Consider the following 21,754-nt stretch of genomic DNA (forward strand, 5'->3'; position numbering starts at 1 on the left):
GTCCACCCCGTCTCCAAAATGAGGAAGGAGGGCCTAGTCAGCTGCCGGGACCCAGACTATGTGGGGCCCTTCCTCGAGTTGCTCCACCTTCCCCAGGGGCACCCACCTCTAATCCTTGCTGCCACAGTCAACTTGTTAGGCCGGGCCGGGCAGGTCTGAAGATGGGCGGGGAGCCCTGAGCCTCTACACCCCCTCTGTTGCTCCTCCTTCTACCCCAACGCCCTGTGCCTGGCACTCAGGCCTCTCTGTGCTCGGCTGCCTGGGTGCCGGAGGCCAGGAAGTTGGGGGTTCTTGGGGGGGTGGCCCCGAAGAAGAGGGAAGCCCCTTCACGCGCGGCTGCCGGGAACCCTCCCCGCAGTCCGTGGGGTGGGGGTGCCCTCCCCAGGGGGCCGGGGCCATGCTGCCTTGTGCCCTTTGAGGCCCCACATCATGGCCCGGTCGCTGGCCTGGCACTGCTGCCCCTGGTGCCTGACAGAGGATGAGAAGACAGCCGCCCGGATTGATCAGGAGATCAACAAGATCCTCCTGGAACAGAAGAGGCGGGACCGAGGGGAGCTGAAGCTGCTGCTTCTGGGTGAGTCCAGGGCTTGGTGGGTTGGCAGAAGGAAGAAGCCTGGAGGAGAGGGTCCTCGCTCCCACCAGGGCAGGAGAACCTGGGAACCCATTTGCTAGATGAGAAGACTGAGGCACTGAGAGGCCCAGTTCCTCATCCAGAGGTGGGCCCAGCCCCCTTGCAGAGCATCTGTAAGAATGGAGATGGCCTGGCCGGGCGGCTCCAGCCTGGCAGGCCCAGCACACCCTACCGGCTCTGTGTGTGGGAAGGGAACCATGAGCTCAGGTCTGCCGCCTGCCTGGGCCAGGAAGCTCTGGCCTCTCCCTTCGTCTCCGCACGGCTCTCTAGTTCCCCTCTCCCCGCCACACCAGCTAGTCGGAAGGGCTTGACCCAAGTTCTGGAGGTTTATTAGCATGATATTTTGTGGGCAGAGAGTTGCCAACTGGTTCTGATTGATTGATTGATTCGCTCATTCATACATTCAAGATGTATTGAGTAACTCCTGGGGACACAGCGGCAAAGGAGATGGAAGTTGGCCCTGCCTCCAGGGACCTCATTTTCTGGTGAGGGAGGCAGACATTAAGCCCCTAAACTAATAAGCACATAAAACAATTTCCAGCAGCTAGAAGATCGAGGAGGAAAATTAAACCAGGCAAGGGAGTAGGGGTGACTTGAGGGGCGGCAGATTGTGACCTTTGAAACCTCAAGCCTTGTCATCTACATGTGTCCACTCCTCCAACCACTGTGTCCCATGTGTGGTCCCAGGAATGTGGGCCTGGGAGGGGAGGGCTCAGGAGTCCTGGAGTCACATCTGCCTAGTCTAGGTCAGAGAGGCTGGTCATCTGTACAGTCACCTCTCTCTTTCCTTGCTCAGTGAGAAGCCTCGAGGAGTGGAAAGAGAGTGGGAGCACTGGACCCCGAAATTGCACCTTAATTGAGGGACCTTCCAACTTCTAACATTGTTCCCTCTTGCTGAACTAGGTAAAAAAAAAATCCTGCTCTCCACCCCCCACCCTCGCCCCCGCCATTTGTTTCTCTAGGAAGATCTGGCCTGGCATCAAATTTGAACTCTGGCCCCTTGACCTCTCAGACCCCAGCTCCATCTACTGGCCGTAATATTTCAGCTGCAGCCACCTTCCTTAAACGTTTGGTAAAATCATGAATGAGCCTGGAAAGTTTTTAAGAATTGAATTGCTTTACTAGTTATCTCTATTTTATTTCTTTAATAGGCTATTATTATATTAATAATATATCTGATATATTAACATATTATTTATTATTTTCAATAAATGGGGGTATTTAAGCTACCTATTCTTGAGTGAGCCTTGGTTATTGGTGCTTTTCAAGGAATTGTCCATTTCTTCAAAATTGTTAAATTTATGGGCATAACATCTATAACATCTTGTCATCCTTTTTTGTGTGTGTAGGATCCGTAGTGATGTGTCCCTCTTTAATTATTTGTTTTCAGTCCTTTCTTGTCATCTGTCAGACTGGTAGTTTATCAGTGTTAGTGATCTTCCCTTGCACATTTCAAGTTCATTTATCCAAACCTCAGGGCCTTTGCACTTGCTGCTCTCCCTGCCAAGAGCTCTCAGTGTCATGGCTGGCACTCACACTCAGGGTAGGTCTCAGCTCAACTGTTACCTCCTCACAGCTTTCCCTGAATTCCATGGCTACACAGATGGCCCCATCTTTCTCCATCCCCAGCTTGACTTTTCTTCAAAGCACTCACTCACGGACACTCTTAGGTGTTTACTTGTTTATTGTTTTCCTCTCCAGTTACAGAGCAAACGCTGCATGGTGGGGATCATGTCTGTCTTATTTGCTCCTGTACCGCAGCATCTAGCCCAGTAGGACAATGAACCTGACATACAGTAGATGCCTAGTGCACGCTTGATTGATAAGGAGTGAACGAATGAATCAATCAATCAATCAGTCAATTTTGATTCAGGGGAGATTTTCTCCAGCGCTGTATCGTGTCTTCCTGAAGCTGGGAAAGTTCCTTGCCCCACAACACTCTGACCACTGCACAGCCAGCCCCAAATCAGGAACCCCTTCTGCTGGTATGGTTTTGACCACCCCCATCCCTGCCCTGAGGGCCACCTCCACACCTCCTTCCCTTCTTGAAAACAGGAATTAAATCCCAAAGTAATTTTTCTGGAGGTTTGCTAATCCTTTTGAGGATGAGGACCAAGTATGTGTGGCGGGGAGGGGTTGTCTGTCCCTGACAGGAAGTGATCACCATGTTGGGAGGGGGTGGAGTCAGAATGAAGCCATAGCCCCAGATGGGGAAACCAAGGCCCAGAGAGGTGAAGCAACTTGCTTAAGGTCACAGAGCCAGGATCAGAACCTAGAATTCCAGTTCCGAGTCTGTATGTTTGACTGTCCTGTGAACATGCCTCAGGAAAGAAAAGCCACAGAACCCCAATGACAGATGGGGAAACTGAGGTCCAGGGAGGTGGCAGCATTGGTCTGGGTCAGCAGCCAATCTGAGCCAGAGCTGGACATAGAAGCTGAGCTGCCTGCCCTCCACTAGCTGCCAGACTGGCTCCTGTACCCCAAGGTAGGCGGGGGCTGGGGCTACCATCCCCTTGGCAGGAGCCACATGCTGTCTCGTGATGCCCAGGGCTTCGCCCAGCTCCTCCAGGCGTCTGCCGGGTTCCACTTCCTCATCCATCCTGGGAGGAAGTATCACTTCCTGTCTGGGTTTCAAGACCCCACCAGGTGGATGCAGCTGTCCCCACAGCTCCCAGCGCCATATTGGAGTTTTCCGGAGGCAGACCAGGAGCCAAGGGGGCTGGAGAGTTTCCAGGATAGTGGATTTGGGACAGCCATGGACTGCAATGAGGGGTTTCCAGGTTTCCACCTGCAGAGTTTTTCATAATTCAGGTGTGATCCATTCATGAGTCACAAAATCCGTGTTGTGGGTAGACCAGATTTTTATTTTCTTTAATAAAACAGAAGAGGAAAAAAAAAAATAAGTGCATTGCAATACAGTTAACTGTTGCCTCCTGAGACCTTTGTTCTCTATACTTTAAAAAAAAAAAAGATTTTACTTATTTTTATTTTTAGAGAGAGGGGAAGGGAGGAAGAAAGAAAGAGAGGGGGAGAAACATCAATGTGTGGTTGCCTTTCACATGCCCCCAAATGGGGACCTGACCTACAACCCAGGCATGTGCCTTGACTGGGAACCGAACTGACGACCCTTTGGTTCACAGGCCAGCACTCAATCCACTGAGCTACACCAGCCAGGGCTTGTTCTCTATACTTTTGTTGGAGACCCAAAGTCTAAGAGTTGCAAGGCAACTGAGAGAGAGGTCAAAGGTGCAGTCCTCTGCCCTAGGTCTCAGTGCCATATCAGGCAGCACCCAGAGGGGCCACCCAGCTTCTGAGCATCTGTAGAAATGTCACGTTAACTGCTATTTTGATGATGCCTGACTCACCTGACTGGCCATGTCCCATTCTGTGGGTGAAGGACCCCTAAGGGCTTGACTTTAGTCCTCTGCTTCTCCACTAGCCGTGTGACTCTGGGAAAGGCACTTCACCTTTCTGAACCTGTGTCTCCTCTGTAAATGGGAAAACAGCAGGAATCTCATGATGATCGACCAAGCACACGCACCAAGTACCTTGGCCCCTGTCCTGGCAGATGCCAAGAGTTAAATCATGCTTGCTGTGATGATGATGGTGCCAATTGTTATTATTATTGTTGTTGTTATTGTTAGGCAGCACATGGCAAACTTCCTGTATCATAATTAAAAAGCCCATGAGGCCCTGACTAGTGTAGCTCAGTGGGCTGGGTGTCATCCCACAAACCAAAGGTTGGGTACTTCAGGTTCAGTTCTCGGTCAGGGCACATGCCTGGGCTGTGGGCCAGGCCCCCTTTTGGGGGGCATGTGATCTATGTTTCTCTCACACATTGATGTTTTGCTCCCTCTTCCTTTCTCCCTTCCGCTCTCTCTAAAAATAGATAAAATAAAATCTTTAAAAAATAGCCCATGAACTCTGGGCTCAAGCAGAACTAGGTTTGAGTTTCAGCTTGGCTACTCTTCAGCTGTGTGACGCAAGGAGGTCCCCTCAACAGCTCTGGGACTCACTTTTCCTACCTGCAAAGGGGGGCCAAGAGCCGTGCCTCCCGTGGTGAGGCTCAGGTGAGGAGGTGCCTCATGCTCTCAGCGCTGGAGGGCATGCGGGCGCAGTCACTTCTGCCGTCCTCTAACGGCCAGACCTCTGGAGGCTGGCGTTCTCCCCAGGTTTCTGATTAGGAAACGACGCTGTGCTGTTCAGTTGTTTCACTTCTGCAACATTTAGTGAGCTTGACATGTCCTCTTCCTGAAATCCACGAAATTCCAGAATCTGAGGTATAGATGGCCCCATATTGAAGAGCTTATAGACTTGGGGGACCTGCGCGTGCTTTTTTTTTTTTTTTTTTAAGGAAACTTTTTATCTGGGAATAGTTTTAGATGTACAGAAAGTTGTAAAGATAGGACGCAGAGTCACCCTCTACTCCTAAGCAGCTTCCCGTCCCGTTCATGTCTCATAGGACCACAGCACCATTGTCACAGCTGAGGGATTAACAGAGGACCCTTCCTGTCACATCACTGTTAACTAAACTCTGGATGGTGGATTGGACTATTTGACTCCCTTTTCTACCAAGGCCCTTTTTTTTGTTCGAGGATCCAGTCCAGCATTTCACATTGCCATTTTCTTTCTTAACCCACTTTGAAATGCGTTCAGACTTATAGAAACATTGCACCTGGATTCTTCTGCAAATGTTAACATTTTACCACATTTTCTTTATCCTTCTTCCCCCAAGTACATACACACATGTATGTGCTACATGTAAGTATGCATATACATACCTATAATTTATTTAATGCATAATTATAGCTACAATTTATTTACTATACATTTATATATTTAAGACATGCATTTTCATTTTTTCAAATTTGTGAGTTGCAGACCTGATGCCTTTTTACCCCTAAGTATTTCAGTGGGTTTGAGTCTCACTACAAAGCACAGACCCCCCCAGGACCCTGACAAAAGCTGTCCATGAGCCTGGTGCGATGCGGTCAGCTGTGGCACGTTCAACTCAACGTCAGCCAGCTTTCCTGGTTTTCCCACTAAAGTCCTTTACGACAACAGAAACATGTCTCTCTTTTTTTAAGTCCCCACCAGAGGATATTTTTTATTAATGGTTTTTTTAAAGAGAGAGGAAAGGAGAGACAGAGAGGGAGGAAGGGAGAGAGAGAGAGAGAGATGTAAGAGAGAAACATTGATTGGTTGCCTCCTGTATGCGCCCCGACTGGGGATCGAACTTGCAACCTAGGCATGTGCCCTTTGTTGTACAGGATGATGCGTCAGCCAACTAAGCCAGCCAGCCAGGGCAAAAGTGGCTCTTTTTTTAAACCTCGATTCTAGTGGACTTATAGCACCCAATGCCACCTCAGACCTGCCCTCCTTACTCTCAGAAGTTCTGGGGATGGGCCAGGCACAGGATACCCCTGGGGGGTGATGCAATGTAGCACCTTCCTTCTCTGCCTCCCACACTCTCCACCCTCCTTCCTGCTCACCTCTCTCTGTTTTCATTTCCTCTTTCTGGGCTCCAACCAGGCCACCCCTTCCTTTTTTGCTGCTTTTCCAGTTCCTCCTGCATGGTCCCCACTCTGGTCCCTGGAAAACCCCTACCCCTGTGTCCCCCAGAACCGGGCAGGGTGATCAGATGTTGGAGGAGCCTCCTAGCCTTGCACCTCCTGTCTGGCTATCACACTCGTTTTACAGACAGAAAACAGAGGCACAGAGAGGAAGGGAGGCAGGCAGGTTCTGGAAAGTCAGACAGCAGGGTGCTGAGGCTTGGTCTTTGAGCTTCTGCTCCTGGGCTCTTGAAGATTCCAAAATTGACACCACAAAGAGCCAGCTGTGTGTGTGTGTGTGTGCGCACGTGTGCAACCTGGTCAGTATCCCCAGCCCCCACCCTCTCTCATCTTGCCCTTGGCCTTGTCAATTCTGCAGCTGACCCTGCAAGGGCCCCTCTCCCCAGTTTGGTTCATCGGGAAGGCCCTGTTGATTCTGTCTCCCAAATATCTCTTGAATATGTCCCCTTCTCACAAGTTCGTAGGTCCACACCATCATCTCCTGCCTCAGCCAGCCCAGTGCCTCTGCCCTGGTACACCACAGCCTGTCCTCCCCCCAAAGCAGCCACCAGAGGGCGCATGTGCCCACCCAAGTCAGGTCCTCAATCCACAGCCCTCGAGAACACCCACCTCCCAGGGGTAAAAGCCCAAGTCCTCCCACAATGCCCTGCATGACCTGCCCCGTCCCCTTCCTGCCACCACCTCCTTCCTCTCTTTTCCTCTAGCCTCCTGGCTGTTCCTCCAACATGTCAGGCATGGTCCTACCCCAGGACCTTTACACAGGCTATACCCCATACACGGCATGTCCTTCCTCCAAATCTTGGCAAGAGCAACCTTTCCAGCCTTCCTTGACACTCAGCTATAGGAATCACCTAAGCACTGTTTATCTATCCTATTTTATTTCCTTAATAAAAGTTTCTCTACCTGAGATTATTATAGCAAATAATATTAATTATAATTATGATAAACACTGATACTACTAATAATAGTGAACATGTATGTAGCTCTTACTCTATCTAAGCATCTTCTAAGCCATGGTTCACAAACTTTCTATAAGAGAAATATTTTCAGCTTTATGGGCCAGAGGGTTTCTGTCTGACTACTCAGCTCTGTCACTGTAGGGAGAAAGTGGTCACAGACAATTAGAATATAACTGGGTGTAGTGATGTGCCAATAAAACTTTGATAGACACTGAAACCTAAATTTCACTTAATTTTCACATGATATGAAACAATTTTCTTTTGATTCCTTTCAACCATTTAAAATGTAAAAGCTGGAACCATAAAAACTATCAGAAACAGAAAAAACATACGAACTGTAAAACCCCCCTGGGTATGCAAAATAGGCTGTGGCTGGATTTGGCGAAAGCCATAGTTTGCAGACCCCTCCTAGGAGCCCCTTACAATGAATTAATTTTGTCCTCACATTGAGTAAGCAGACAGGGCTTATCACAATCTCTGGTTTATAGTCAGGGAGACAGAGGCATAGGGTGGTGAAGACGATCACCAGGGTCCCTGAGCGAGGCCTTGGCCCGGGGGATTTGAACCCAGGAGTTTAGGGTTGAGACTGAATGGTGGCGTGCCTCTGCAGGCCCTGGTGAGAGCGGAAAGAGCACGTTCATCAAGCAGATGCGCATCATCCACGGGGCTGGCTACTCGGAGGAGGACCGCAAGGGCTTCCGGCGGCTTGTTTACCAGAATATCTTTGTGTCCATGCGGGCCATGATCGACGCCATGGACCAGCTGCAGATCCCCTTCAGCAGGCCAGACAGCAAGGTGAGCGTCCTGGGGCTGCCACATGGGTGCCATGCTAGGGGATGGGTCCCTTAGGATACCCCAGGTCCTCGTTAAGAACACCTCCCACCCAAGGGTTTCTTGGGATCCTGCCGTGCATTCCAGGCAGCTCCACACCAGCATGTTCCTCCCTTACTTGAGCCCAGTGCACCCCAGTGCTCCCCCCTTGGCCTCCATGATTCACATGGGAGTCCTAAGTGAGCACCTGTTCCCTGTTGGAAATATTAATACAATGGACTGATTGCTGGGAAGAGGGGCTGCTATGCAGTTCATGCATCACATCACCTTTTTTAAAAATAAATTATTTTGTTGTGGTAAGAACAACTCAACATGAGATCTACCCTCTCAAATTTTAAGTGCACAGTACAGCGTCATCTGGAGACAGAGTGTTGTGTAGCAGAGCTCAACTCCACAAGTCACCAAAACTCTCTGCCCATTGAATAGCATCTCTGTATGTCCATCCCCAAGCCCATTCTACTCTGGTCCCTTGAGTCTGTCTATTCTGGATGCCTCTGTAACTGGATTATCTCACTTAACATGATGTCCTCAAGGTTTATCCACAGAGTTACCTATTGTAGAAGTTCCTTCCTTTTATTTATTTTTACTTTATTTTTAAATTTTCTTTTTTAAAATTTTTTAATTTTTAATTTATTGATTTTAGAGAGAGAAAAAGGAAGGGAGAGAAAGAGAGAGAAAAACACCAATTTTGTTGTTTTACTTGTTTATGTATTCTTCGGTTGATTCTTGTATGTGCTCTGACCGGGACTGAACCTGAGGCTGAGCTGCCTCCAATGCCCCGGCTCAGTTGGAAACTTCTCTGTCCAGCAGAGATTTCATGACCACGGCAGAACAGATTTATCCAGGACACTGTATTTTGTCTGGGGGGAAAAAGAAGGTGGCTATTCCCTCTAGTGGGGAAAGTGCAAAACCTCTGTACCCCATGCTTTTTTCTTTTTTTTGTACCCCATGCTTTTCATTTAGAAGGGTATGTATTAGAGATACAAGGTCAAAATTCATAAATCATCAATTAGCTTTTAGGCACCTGTATTACAGTTGACAGTTACAGATTACAGATATCAATATAGAGGGCACAGTGACCAGTCTGTGTCAGGATCTATTAAACATCTTAATGCCACACTGGCATTAGTTGGAAGGTTTCATACATTCCTTGCTACAGATTGATTATAGTTAACTAAGAGATAAAAAAAAAAGCAGCCCTGGCTGGTGTGACTCAGTGGATTGAGAATCAGCCTATGAACTGAAAGGTCACTGGTTCAATTCCTGGTCAGGGCACGTGCCTGGCTTGCAGACCAGGTCCCCAGTTGGAAGCATGCAGGAAGTGGCCATTTGATGTTTCTCTCACATATCAACATTTGTCTCCCTTTCTCCCTTCCTCCCCTCTCTCTAAAAATAAATAAAATCTTTAAAAAAAAAATAGAAAAGCAGAGCAAGCTTTAAAGCATAATATGTAGTCTTTAAACCCAATTCCCATGGGAACCCTCTGAGTGGCCTTTGGTCCTGTCTGCCTTAGCCTTCCAGTTTTCTGTTGAGACTTAAAGGCCTCCCAGGGATGGGGCCTGGCTCACAGCTTGGACTACAATTCCTGAAACCGCAAGGAGCAGTCCCCCACATGAACCTACAACCTTGGTGTATTGGGATGATGCTCTAACCAACTGAGCTACCTGGCCAGACCTTAATTCTTATTTTTCAATTACAGTTTACATTAAATTATTTTGTATAGTTTTAGGTGTACAGCATAGTAGTTAGAGAATCATAAACTTTACAAGAATTTTCTTTTTTTTAAAGGCTGAATAATATTCCATTTTATGGATGGACCCCATATTCTTTATGCATTCATCTGTCAATAGACATTTGGGTTTTTCTGCATCTTGATTATTGAGAAAAGTGTTGCAGTGAACATGGGAGTGCTCGTATCTTTTCAAGATATTTCGATATTTTTTTGAATAAGCACCCAGAAGTAGAATTACTAGATTATATGGTGATTCTATTTTTAATTTTGGAGGGAACTTCCATACTATTTTCCAAAGTGGCTGCACCATTTTGCATTCCTACCAATAGTGCACAAGTTCCAATTTTTCCACATCCTCACCAACACTTGATGGTTTTATGTTTGCTTGTTTGTTTGTTTTATAATGGTCATCCTAAGAGGTGAGGGGTCACATTACCATTTTAAAATCTGAAAGCATCTCATTTGTGAATCTGAGATCATCCAAGGACTTTGGAAGAGCAATTAGGGGCCAGTGGTTCCTACCTCACAGTGCTGATGTAAGAATGTGATAAATTAAAAGTGCCCAAACCTCTCAAAACATGCCTGGAACGTAGTGTGGGCTCAGTAAATGTTAGCAGGTGATATGATTATTTAATCCTCACAGTAACCCCTCTCAGCTATTACCCCATTTTACAGATAAAACAGAGGCTCTCCAGAAGGCTAACCACTGTCCCGTCTTCCATCACCATACATGGACTAACTATTTTTTTAATTCTCAAGTTTTCTGGAATGATCTTTTATGTCTGGCTTCTGCTGCTATACAGTATATTTGTGATTCATCCATCTTTTGGTGGCATAGTTGCGGTTTATTTTTAACGTAACAGTATACCATGGTTTATTTATTTGTTCATTCTAATGCTGTTGACATTTGGGTCATCTGCATATTTCTGTTGGGTATCTACCTAGAAAGGACACGTAGGGGACACCAAACTGTTTTTCAAGTAATTGTAGCAATTCACACTCCCACCAGCAGTACATGCAGAGTTCTGGTTGCTCACTGTCCTAGTCAACACTTGATTTTGTCTGTCACTTTACTTAAGCCATTCCGGTGGGTGCTTGGTGACATTTCACTGTGGTTTTGATTTTCATGGCTCTAATTAATAATGAGCTTGTGTACCTTTTCATGTGTTTTCTTGGACACTTGGATATTCTTTTTTGTGAAACCGCTGTTCAGATCTTTTGCCCACTTTTTAATTTTGTTTCTTCCCCACTTTAAAAAAGTATAGTTTCCCTTAAAAAAAAAAATTCTCAGCTGAGAATATGTTTATTGATTTTAGAGACTGAGGAAGGGAGAGAGAGAGAAACATCAATGTGAGAGAAAAACATTGATCTTATATGTACCCTATATGCACCCTGATTGGGGATCGAACCCACAGCTTAGGTATGTGCCTTGACCAGGAGTCGGGCCTGCAACCTGTTTGGTGTATGGGACAACGTTCCAACCAACTGAACCACTTGGCCAGGGTCCTCAGTTTTTTCTTTACTGATTTGTAGCAAATTCTTTGTATATTCTGGATATAAGCACTTTGTTTCATATCTATTGTTAGATTTATTCCTAATTTACTATCTTTTTTTTAAATAACTTATTTATTTTGTTTTGTTTATTTATTTATTTGTTTTTAGAGAGAGGGGAAAGGAGAAAGAGAGGGAGAGAAACATCACTGTGTGGTTGCCTCTCACTCACGCCCCCAACTGGGGACCTGACGTGCAACCTAGTCATTTGCCTTGACTGGGAATTGAACCAACAACACTTGTCTTGCAGGCCAACGCTCAATCCACTGAGCCACAGCAGCCAGGGCCGGTATTTGCTATCTTTTGATGCTACTATAAATGGGTTAGTGGATAGTATATAGACACACATTTGATTTTTGTTTATTGATCTTGCATTTGTGGAGTCTGTTAAGTTCACTTGCTTACTCTTAATAGTTTATCTATAGGCTATTTTGGATTTTCTACATATAGTCATGTCATCTGTGAATAACCACAGTGTAATTTATTCCTTTCCAAACCTGACCTTTCATTTCTTTACTCTGGTGGGGACCTCAGGACAATGTTAATTAGAAATGATGTGAGTGGACTCCATCGTCCATTTTCAGTCTCCTGTCTTTTAAGAGCAAAGGACCCATATTCACTTCATTCAGAGCACATTAAGCTCTATTCAGGGCCTTCACTGAATATAATTTTTACTCTTAATTTTTAGAAGGATGTTCCTCTTAATTTTTGCTTTTAAAATTATTATCATTTTTATCATGTTTTAAAAAATAATTTGGAGTTCATGTTTTCAGGCTGTGCATTATTTTGCTCAGGCTGCCAAGACAAAGTGCCATAGTTTGGGGAGCTTATACAACAGGAATGTATTTTTTCACAGTTCTGGAGGCTGGAAGTCTGAGATCAAAGTGTCAATGGGGCTCGTTTCTCTTAAGGCTTCTCTCCTTGGCTTGCAGATGGCTGTCTTCTCCCTGTGTCCTCACATGATCATCCCTATTCTTTTTGTATAAGGACACCAGCTGTATATTAGATCGGGGCTCACCCTGATGACCTCATTTTAACTTGATCACCTCTGTAAAGACCCCCACCTCGAAATGCAGTCACATCCTAACGTCCTCGGGGTTAGGAACTTAAACATAGGAATTTGCGGAGGATGGGGTGGCAGACAAAATCCAAGCCATAACAGGCTGCAAATTGTTTAATTGATTCTGCACAGGTATTATTCACAAACACCGTTCCCTACCCCTGGGGCTTTTCATGTGCTCTACCTCAAGTAAGACCCAGGCAAGTTGCTTCTCATACCTCAGCAGCCTAATCTGTAAAATGGGGGACACCTGTAGGGACTTGTTTCCTAGGAGTCAAGGAACCAGTGCTTGTAAAGAGCATGAGGGGTGCTCCGCACTCAGGAGGCCCTCAGTGCACACGGGCCACAGTCTTCAACCCCCATTGTCCTCTGGAACGCGTTTCTCTGCTGCCCCCAGTACCGGGGCATGCGCTTTGGCCCCACGCTCCCTCTGCGGTTAAATGCATGAAGGGATGAAGGAGCACATCAGAGGAGACAGAGGAGGTGAAAATGTGCAGGGTGCGAATGGAACTCCCATGGGCTCTGGGCTAGGAAGGAAAGGCAGCCAAGCAAGGAGGGGAAGGTGATTGCTGGGATGTCTGGAGGCCAGTCTGACCTGCCTCATCTGTCCCTCTAGCACCATGCCAGCCTGGTCATGAGCCAGGACCCCTACAAAGTGACCACTTTTGAGAAGCACTACGTGGTGGCCATGCAGGAGCTGTGGAGGGACGCTGGCATCCAGGCCTGCTATGAGCGCCGGCGCGAGTTTCACCTGCTTGACTCAGCAGTGTAGTGAGTCTGAGGTCATGGTCGTGGGCCTGGGGTGCAGGGGGCAGGGACTTTGGGTGAGGTGGTCACTGGGCACAGCTACAGGCCGAGATGCAGCCAGCGGAGACCCAGTCCCAGGACTGCACCTGGACAGAGGGGGTCCCAGGTGGCCAGCTCCCATCCTGGGGATGTACTATTGGGCTTGAGCTGGCTGTGGGATGGTTGTGCCCCAGGGTAATACTGTCTTTGGGGTGACATTGTCCCTAGGGTGATCCTATTTTGGGGATAACATTATTCCTGGGGTAATGCAGCTCCAAGTGAGACCATTTCTGGGGTGATGCCCATTATCATGTGGTGATGCTGTCCTGGGCATGATGTGGGGCACCTGTGGTGATTTGCTCCCAGGCCATCACTATTTTGGGGCAATGCCACTCTTGGTGACAGCCCTCCAAGGTGACACCCCTCTGTAGTGCTACTGTTCTTGAGGTCACACTGTCTTGGGGTCACGCAGCTCCAAGAGTGAAGCTGCTTCTCCCAATGCTCCCATGGCCTCTGGGTAATGTTCCTGGGCTCCAGACCCCAGAGATCCTGGCCCCTTCTGGAGGTCTCGCTCCTCCAGTAGGGTCCTCACTGGGCCCTAGGTGGTGGCTCTGAGAAGCCAAGGGAGGCTGCAGGGCCGGGCTCAGGGGTTGTTGCTCCCCAGCTACCTGTCGGACCTGGAGCGCATCAGTGAGGAAGGCTACATCCCCACGGCCCAAGACGTGCTTCGCAGCCGTATGCCCACCACCGGCATCAACGAGTATTGCTTCTCTGTGCAGAAAACCAACCTGCGGTGAGCGCAGCCTGCATGGTGGGGAGTGCTTCGTGGAGGAGGGGCAAAGCAGCTGCGGAGCAGGAGTTTCCTAGGATCAGCCCTCAAGGGGCTTCCAGGTTAAAGGAGGCAGAGCTGGACATAGACACCGCCAGCCCCACACACAGTCAGGACCAGGACCTGGAAGAGCCCAGAGTGAGGCCCCAGGGCTCTGAGAGGAGAGGTCTTCCTGGAGGAGGGAACATTGGTTTTAGGACATTGAAGGATAAGTAAAAGTTCACTAGTGCCAACTCTTGAGAGGTTGTTGTGCAGGAGAAGGCAGGGACTGTGTGATCAGAGCTTTGGCCAGAGGGATGGATTTGGGGCTGGGGAAGCTCAGAGGGTGATCCCTCTAGTGGTCTGTAAGGATGTGAGACTAGAGGTCTGGAGAGTTAGCAGGCAGGAGCCATGGTCCAGGCAGGAAGGGTTGCTGAAGACCAGGGCAGTAGCCCTGGGGATGCAAATAAGGGGATGGTGCAACAGATGTTTCTGACGGAGAATGGGCAGGACTAGGTAAGTACGAGACTTAGAGCAGGGAGTTGAAAATTACTCCCAGTTTTCCCACTAAGGTGACAGGGTAGAAGGTGGAACCACCATGGCAGCAGGAGGTTGGGGGGTGTTAGATAAGATGATTGAGTCTGAAGGGTCTGGGGCATCTAGGAGGTGGCTGGGCACACACAGGCCTGAGCTAGAAGACAGAGTTGTGGGTGGCCAATGCAGCGAGGCGGCGTCCAGGTTGGGTGATGGCCAGTGTCGAAGGCCAAGGAGAGGTCAGGAAGAATACAGCGGGAGAAGAGACATCTGGGATTGGCAGTTAGCGGCTCATCTGTGACCTTAGCAAGCTCGGTGTTTGTGGGCTGGCGGCAGGGAGCTGTGAAGAGTGCATGGTCGTGCCTGGACACAGGGCTTGTGATCGACCCACCCGTGTTGAGTCTCCCACTTCCCTGGACCACCCCCTCCTACCCCAAACATGCTGTTCTGGCCTCTGCAATAGTCCTTTCCAGGAAGGTTTATAATTTAGCTGTTTCAGTGGGTCTCCTTCGCTAGATGGAGAGTCCCACAAGGTTGGAGCTGAGTTTTGGCCTCCTTCATAGCGATGAGCAGAACAAGGTCACAGTAGAAGCTGGTAAATGTGGGAGGATGGCTGGAAAGAAGGGATGATGAACGTGTGGATGGATGGATGGATACATGGGTAAAGGGATGATGGATGGGTAGATAAATGGCTAGATCAGTGAATGATGAATGGGTATGTGGGTGGAGAATGGATAGATGGGTGGGTGCATAGATGCATAGATGGATGGAAGGATGGGTAAAAGTTTAGGAGTGAAGGTAGAGGTTGGGGAGGTTCACAAGGAAGGCTAGGCTGGGGAGAAGGGTTTTAGATGGGAGACTTGAGTATGTTCTTAGGCCAAGGAGAGAGGTTAATCAGTGGAGTGAGGGTGCAGAGGTAACTGAGACTCTGAGATGAGAGGCTGGCAGGTAGTGTACCCCATCTCTGTCTCCGTCTCCAGAGCCCCATTCTTAGCCATGGCACCCACATTCTACTCTGGATATGGGGGTTTGAAGGAGTCTGACGCATAAGAGGGGTGAGTTTCTGGGATCAGGAGCCACTGACACTAGCCTCTTTTCTCTTCTGTACAGTGGGGCAAGTCCCTTCTTGCTCTGAGGCCTCTGGCATTTCCTGTTGGCCGCCTGAGTAACGGTCCTATCCCCGGGGAAATGACGCAGGACTTGTTATCAGTGGCCCACATTTCTTACATGAGAGCACAGGAAGGCAGGAGGGTTTAGGCTTCTGTTGTGGTGTGTGGGGGTGGAGGCCCAGCCCTTGCCCTAGGCCATACACATAGGGGACAGCGTTTGCCACTGGACAGTCTCCTGGCCAGCCAGAACACAATTCACTGATGGGAAAGCTGCGTTATGGAGATGGTCTGCAGTTTCCCCTGGTCAACAAGCCAGAACCAGGACAGACTCCAGACGTGTCCAACCTACTGTCCTCCACCATGAGGGTAGAAATTAGGCAACCCAGTGCAGTAGAAGCTTGGGAAAGTCCCCTCTCCTCTGTGTACCTCAGTTTCCTCATCTGTATAATGGGTGTAATAGTGATACCATGGGGGGTGAAATGCAATACTACACGAGAGGTGTGGTGCAGTGGCTGGCCCCTGTGCTTGCTACTTGTCATGTTGATCTTGGCATGTCCCAGATGTGACTGGGGTCTGGGGTGCCATGCTGTGGGGTTCTGATCAAGCTTGAGCTCTGAAAGGGGGCAATTTGGTAGGATTGTTGATGTCGGGGGCCAGAGGTCAGAACGCAAGAAGTGGATCCACTGCTTTGAGAACGTCATCGCCCTCATCTACCTGGCCTCGCTGAGTGAATATGACCAGTGCCTGGAGGAGAACAACCAAGAGGTGAGGGGCCTCTGAGGGTGCAGGACTGCCGTCTTCTCTGCTCTTCTCCTCCCATTGGCCCAGGGACCCACAGCTGGCAGGAGGCCTCAGGGCCACTCTCGTGCAGGCCTGTGTGGGTCTGGTGTGGCTTTGAGCCTCACTTTTCATTCTTTCATGATCGATCATTGAGCCCTGAAATTCTGATCCATAAGCATTTGTGTTGCCAGAGACACTCACATGTGCCATGCTTGCACACACAAACACACACACAGGGACAGTTGTGTCCTGAGACAAAGAGCCCTGGAAATATTGTCACAGTGCAGGGACAGCATCACACTTTTATTCAGAAACGCTGGTGAGGATCAATCTTTTTTTGTGACCTCTTCTCCTAATTGACATCCAGCACGAACGTTGGGCACACTGTCCTCTCTGACATGTGCACTTTTAGTGGGTGAAGTGTCACATAGACAGTTTGGGCATTTGGGAGGGAGATATTATAATTTTGACTTTCAGACTGAATCAGAGAGGACGTGTTTGAGGTCGTTTTGACAGCTCTTGCTTGAATCCAGCTACGTGAGATGTCCTAGTTTGCTGAGGTGGCTGTAACAAATGACCACAGACTGGGGGATGAGACAACAGAAAAGTATTCTCTTCCGGTTCTGGAGACTGAAGTCTGAGTTCAGGGTGTCAGCAGGGCCGGTTCCTCCAGGGCCCTGAGGGAGAATCTGCTCCACACTCCCTCAGCTGCTGGTGACGCTGACGGCCCCTGGCATTCCTTGCCTTGTAGATGCATCACCCCATCTCTGCCTCCATCATCACATGGCATCCTCCTTATATGCGTCTGTGTCCTCATTTCCCCTTTTTATAAGGACACCATTCATTGGATTTGGGGCCACCCAATTCCAGTATGACCTCTTCTTAACGAATTACATCTTTAAAGACCCTATTACCAGATTAGGTCACATTCTGAAGTTCCAGGTGGACATGAATGGGGAGCGGGTAACTAGTCAAACCAGGTGAGGCACAAAACCACGTTGGGCGCACATAGGCAGCTGGGCGCACATAGGCAGCCAGCCACACCTCCTCAGACCCATCTCCACTTGGTGGGAGGGCTCCTGTTTGGGCCAAGCTGGCCGACCTGAGCAATGAACTGCCTGTGTCCCCCAACCCAGAACAGAATGAAGGAGAGTCTGGCCCTGTTTGGCACGATCCTGGAACTGCCCTGGTTCAAAAGCACATCCGTCATCCTCTTCCTCAACAAAACCGACATACTGGAGGAGAAGATCTCCACCTCCCACCTAGCTACCTACTTCCCCAGTTTCCAGGGTGAGTGTTCTAGAACTTTCGATACCTACCTCCCAAAAGCAGTTCCAAGAGAGATGCTCGTCCAGACCCTGCCCCGGGCTGGAGTCAGTTGTTTCAAATACGATTGGACAGGCCTGAGTTCTAGACCCAGATCTTTTCCTTGCCCAACCTCTCCCTGTTCTCGTTTTTCCCATCTGTAGAATGGAGATAAATAACAGATGCCTCATACTCGATGTAATTGCTTAAAGTGGAGGATTCTCAAAAGACATATATTGTAGATCTTGTGAGGGTGGGTCTGCTGGATGGAGTTCATTGTCATAAAGCATACCCAGAAGGCATCAACAATTATTTCCAGAATCTGCTTCGATTTTTGACACTTTTCTTTTTTTAGCTTTTGTGATTGGCTCATCTATACTTAATTGTAGAGCAATTTTATTTTTATACCTGTGACTGACCTCCAAACAAGTCTTTCCAAAGCACACGGCTCAGTTTTCAAAAATACAACAACCTTCTTTGATGCTGTGCTTGTAGCTAATAGATTTGTGTAAGGTCTCATTAAGTGTTTTAATCGGAAGGAATACAACAGGTCTGGGAGCAAACCTTTGGTGCAACCTGAGGCCCTAAGGGCCCCGCTAACTAGAGCAGAGTACAGTAAGTGCTGGGCACCATGTATTTCTCTTCCAGGGGAGACGTCGGGTTTTGGTGAATCTGGGGAAAGCATGTGTTAGCTGGCACTTTTCCCAGAGTGCCACTGTGAAGGTAAAGAGAGCTGCTAGAAGAATTCCAGCTGAGTATCACTTGTCCTCCAAAGCTAGGGGCTTACCAGCCATTTCACTGTGCCCCTCAATCTCTCCCTTCCTCCTCCTCCTCCTTTCACTGTGTGTCTTTCTCTCCCTCCCTCTCCATCTCTATCTTTCTTCCTCTTTCTTCCCCTCTTCCTCCCCGCCACCTGGTGTCTCCTAATCCAGGGTTAGCTCACAGCATGGCTGTCTCAGGCTGGTCGGACTTCAGCCCAGGTGGAAGCCTCTGCTCCTGACCTTGCTTCCGAAGTCCCCATTCTATTAGTCAAGAAAATCACTCAGGCCAGCCCAGACGGAAATGGAGGCAAACAGAGTCTACCTTATAATGGCCCAATGACATTCGCCTGCAGGGAGGGAAGGAAGCAATGGCAGCCATCTTGGAGACAAGCTTTCTTGTTTCCTTGGTCTGCTGGGACAAATGGCCACAGAAAGGGGGGCTGAAAACAGCAGGCATTTATTCCCTCACAGTCTAGAGGTGAGAAGTCTGAAACCAAGGTGTCAGCCAGTGAGTGGCAGAGGAGGGTCAGTTCCTTCAGGAGGCTTTGAGGGAGAATCTGTCCCAGGCCTCTTCTAGTTTCTGGTGATTGCCTGTAATCCTTAGCATTCCTTGATTTACAGATGCATCACTCCAGTCTCTTCCTCAGTCATCACATGGCCTTCTCTGGTCATCTCTCCTCTTTTTATAAGGACACAAGTCATGGAATTTAGGGTCCAACCTAATTCAGTATGACCTCATTTCAACTTAATTCATTACATCTACAGAGGCCCTATTTCCAAATAAGATCATATTCTGAGGTTCTCAGTAGACATGAATTTGAATGGGGGACACTATTCACCCCAATACACAATCGAACATGGTAGAAGAAGCCCTTAATTCACATGTACTAAGCTTTGGTGGCATCACCATGGGTATGTGACCCCCTGACCTTGTCAGAGCCCATGTAACCAATTTCAGCCAATTATACCCACAAGACTCGATCTGGGTGACAGATGTCAACTTGTTCCAGGATGGTGGCCTGGACACCCCTCACCCCCATTCCTAGCCCAGCAGCACTTGGAAAGTTTGGGAACAGAAATGAAGTAGATAGTTTTGAATATTGTTTGCTTTCCTTAATGTCAAAAGGAACCACCACGACTCATCCTTTTCTCCCAGCCAAGGAGGCTGGAGCACCTAGTATACTGAACTTCTGGCTCTTGGCCTTTCCCTCTTGTGTACTAAATAATACTGATGACAACAATAAACCAATGACAACTAACACATATAACACTGATGGAAGCATCCTTATGTAGTGACTTGCTTAATCCTCATTAAGAAAAAACAATGACCCTGTGAAGTAGAACTTATTCTTCTCACCACCCTAGAGATGGGGAAACTGAGGCACAGAGAGGTACAGTCACTTGCCAGAAGTCATAGAGCCAGTGACAGGGGCAGGATTCCAACCCAGGCTATCTGGATTCAGATATGGCAGGTCTTACCCACTATGCTAACCTGCCTTTTTGAAAGAATGATGTTAGCACACACTTGTGAAGCTTTCTGATCATTGAGCACGGAGCCCTGGACATGATTGCATTGAACCCTCACAACTCTGGGAGTCCCGAGACTGTTCTGATCCCGATTTTACAAACGAGGAAACTGAGGCTCACAGTGGATACATGGATTAACATGTAACCAGACCAGAAAGTAGCAGAGCCAGGCGTTGAACCCTTAACTCACATTATGCTTTCAACACAGTGGCCCATGTACTCACCAGTGTATCCATCCCTCCCCTCCTCTTGGCTTCAGTATCCTGTCTGCACCAGCCTCTGTCTTTGCTGCTCACGTTGCCCTCCCTCCAGCTCCAAACCCAGTAAAGAAATAGGGTCATTGGTACATCCCAGGTCATGTGACTCATCCAGCCTGATGCTCCCAAAGTCTGAGCTGGAGTCATGTGGCCTGCTAGATGGTGTCCACGAACTGGAAATGTAGTGGGTAGGTGGTTGCTGGGGTCTCTGCTGCCCTGAGTGCCCATATTGGGAAGAGGATCTACAGAGCCCCCCTTGGTCTCAGGAGGGAGGGTCCCCACATGACTTAGAAACCTTAGGCATTGACTTCCCTTACCTCTGCCCCGTAGGCCCGAAGCAGGACACAGAGGCAGCCAAGAGGTTCATTCTGGACATGTACACCTGCATGTACACCGGCTGTGTGAGCGGCGCTGATGAGGGCAGGAAGGGCTCGCGGTCCCGGCGCCTCTTCAGCCACTACACATGTGCCACGGACACTCAGAACATCCGCAAGGTCTTCAAGGACGTGCGGGACTCTGTCCTGGCCCGCTACCTTGATGAGATCAACCTGCTGTGACCCAGGCCCCGCCTCCCCCAGGCTGGGATGAAAGTGTGGCAGGCAGGACCTGCGGGCAGAGACAGAGCTCAGAGAGCCCAGATACCTCAATTGTCGCTTCAGGCCCAGGTGGCAGGAGGGCCACGATTGAGTTTGGGATGGAAGGCCAGTCGCTGCCCCTCTCCATCCAGGACCGCCCCTGAGGTCCCCTCTCGACTCAATTTACCTCCTCAAAAAGAGAGCACAATGTCCATTTGGGATGCCAGGGTGGAGAACAAGGTGAAGAGAGCAGGAGATGGAGGACTTGGGTGAGTGGGCTTTCTTAGGATCCCCACCTCTGGGTGTGCCCCTTCCTGGGCAGGAGTTTGGACCCCTCTGGGGGTGATGCACAACCCCAGGGATGGGGCTGTGGTTCTTCAGGCCCAGGAACCAGACTCTGGCGCCCCCTAGCGGACAGGAGACGGTATCTCCCAGCCTGAAGTCTGGGTAGCTCAGAAACCTCCCTTTGGGGTGTGTCTCTTTAAGAGTCTGGTGGCTCAAATGTGTCTTGTTCGGGTTTGCAGACAAGGGAAACAGGCCCACAGGCATTTCCCCTTCCTTTCCAGGCTGGGGGCCGAGTGCACTGCATCTTAAAACCTACTGTATTTATTCCCTCACCTGCAGAGCCACTTGCAGGTTGAACATTAAAGAAAAGACATTCTGGAGACCTGTGATTTCTTAGGGGTGTCCTGTTTACCCACCCGCGGTCCCTTCTCAGGTCTCCTGTCCCAAGTGTGGTGGAAACATGGAGAAGGAAGGGAAAAAGTTCTACTTGTTCACACACTGGTGCTGGGTAAGTTACCCAGAGCTCTCAGGGAAGGTGTGCACTTTGAGCCAGGAGGTGGAATCCAACCTCTGTCCCTGGAAGGGGGGCACATTTAAACCCACCCCATGTTGCTGTTCACCAAAATTCCAGCAGCTGCTCCCACCCATCTCTGATGAAGATGAAAATAATGGCTCCACTTATGCCAGATC

General features: G+C 48.9%; 1 protein-coding gene across 3 annotated transcripts; it reads left to right on the forward strand.

Annotated features, from left to right (window-relative positions):
- GNA15 (G protein subunit alpha 15) lies at window positions 1–21,453 on the forward strand. 3 transcript variants are annotated; one of them, XM_090289276.1, is made up of 8 exons: window positions 511–574; window positions 1,428–1,534; window positions 7,774–7,958; window positions 12,954–13,108; window positions 13,788–13,916; window positions 16,210–16,339; window positions 17,491–17,644; window positions 20,535–21,453. In XM_090289276.1, exons 3-8 carry the CDS (start codon window positions 7,812–7,814, stop codon window positions 20,759–20,761), a joined length of 942 nt encoding a protein of 313 aa, XP_090145402.1. In that variant the 5' UTR covers window positions 511–574; window positions 1,428–1,534; window positions 7,774–7,811; the 3' UTR covers window positions 20,762–21,453. The 3 variants fall into 3 exon arrangements, with proteins under 3 accessions (XP_090145401.1, XP_090145400.1, XP_090145402.1); XM_090289275.1 differs by lacking the exon at window positions 1,428–1,534 and having other exon boundaries at window positions 1–574; window positions 17,496–17,644; window positions 20,535–20,682; XM_090289274.1 differs by lacking the exon at window positions 1,428–1,534 and having other exon boundaries at window positions 3–574.
- The last annotated feature ends 301 nt before the right edge of the window (window positions 21,454–21,754 follow it).

The sequence above is a fragment of the Furipterus horrens genome, unplaced genomic scaffold, assembly GCF_987537825.1.
Source record: "Furipterus horrens unplaced genomic scaffold, mFurHor1.1.pri manual_scaffold_10, whole genome shotgun sequence".
Taxonomy (NCBI): domain Eukaryota; kingdom Metazoa; phylum Chordata; class Mammalia; order Chiroptera; family Furipteridae; genus Furipterus; species Furipterus horrens.

Bases quoted from the DNA above. Each gene is read 5' to 3' on its own strand.
- GNA15 (XM_090289274.1), top strand. From the start codon at position 430: ATGGCCCGGTCGCTGGCCTGGCACTGCTGCCCCTGGTGCCTGACAGAG. The intron at 13,917-16,209 runs GTGAGCGCAGCC...GCAATTTGGTAG, and splicing joins GTGCAGAAAACCAACCTGCG to GATTGTTGATGTCGGGGGCC. The intron at 16,340-17,490 runs GTGAGGGGCCTC...CCCCCAACCCAG, and splicing joins TGGAGGAGAACAACCAAGAG to AACAGAATGAAGGAGAGTCT.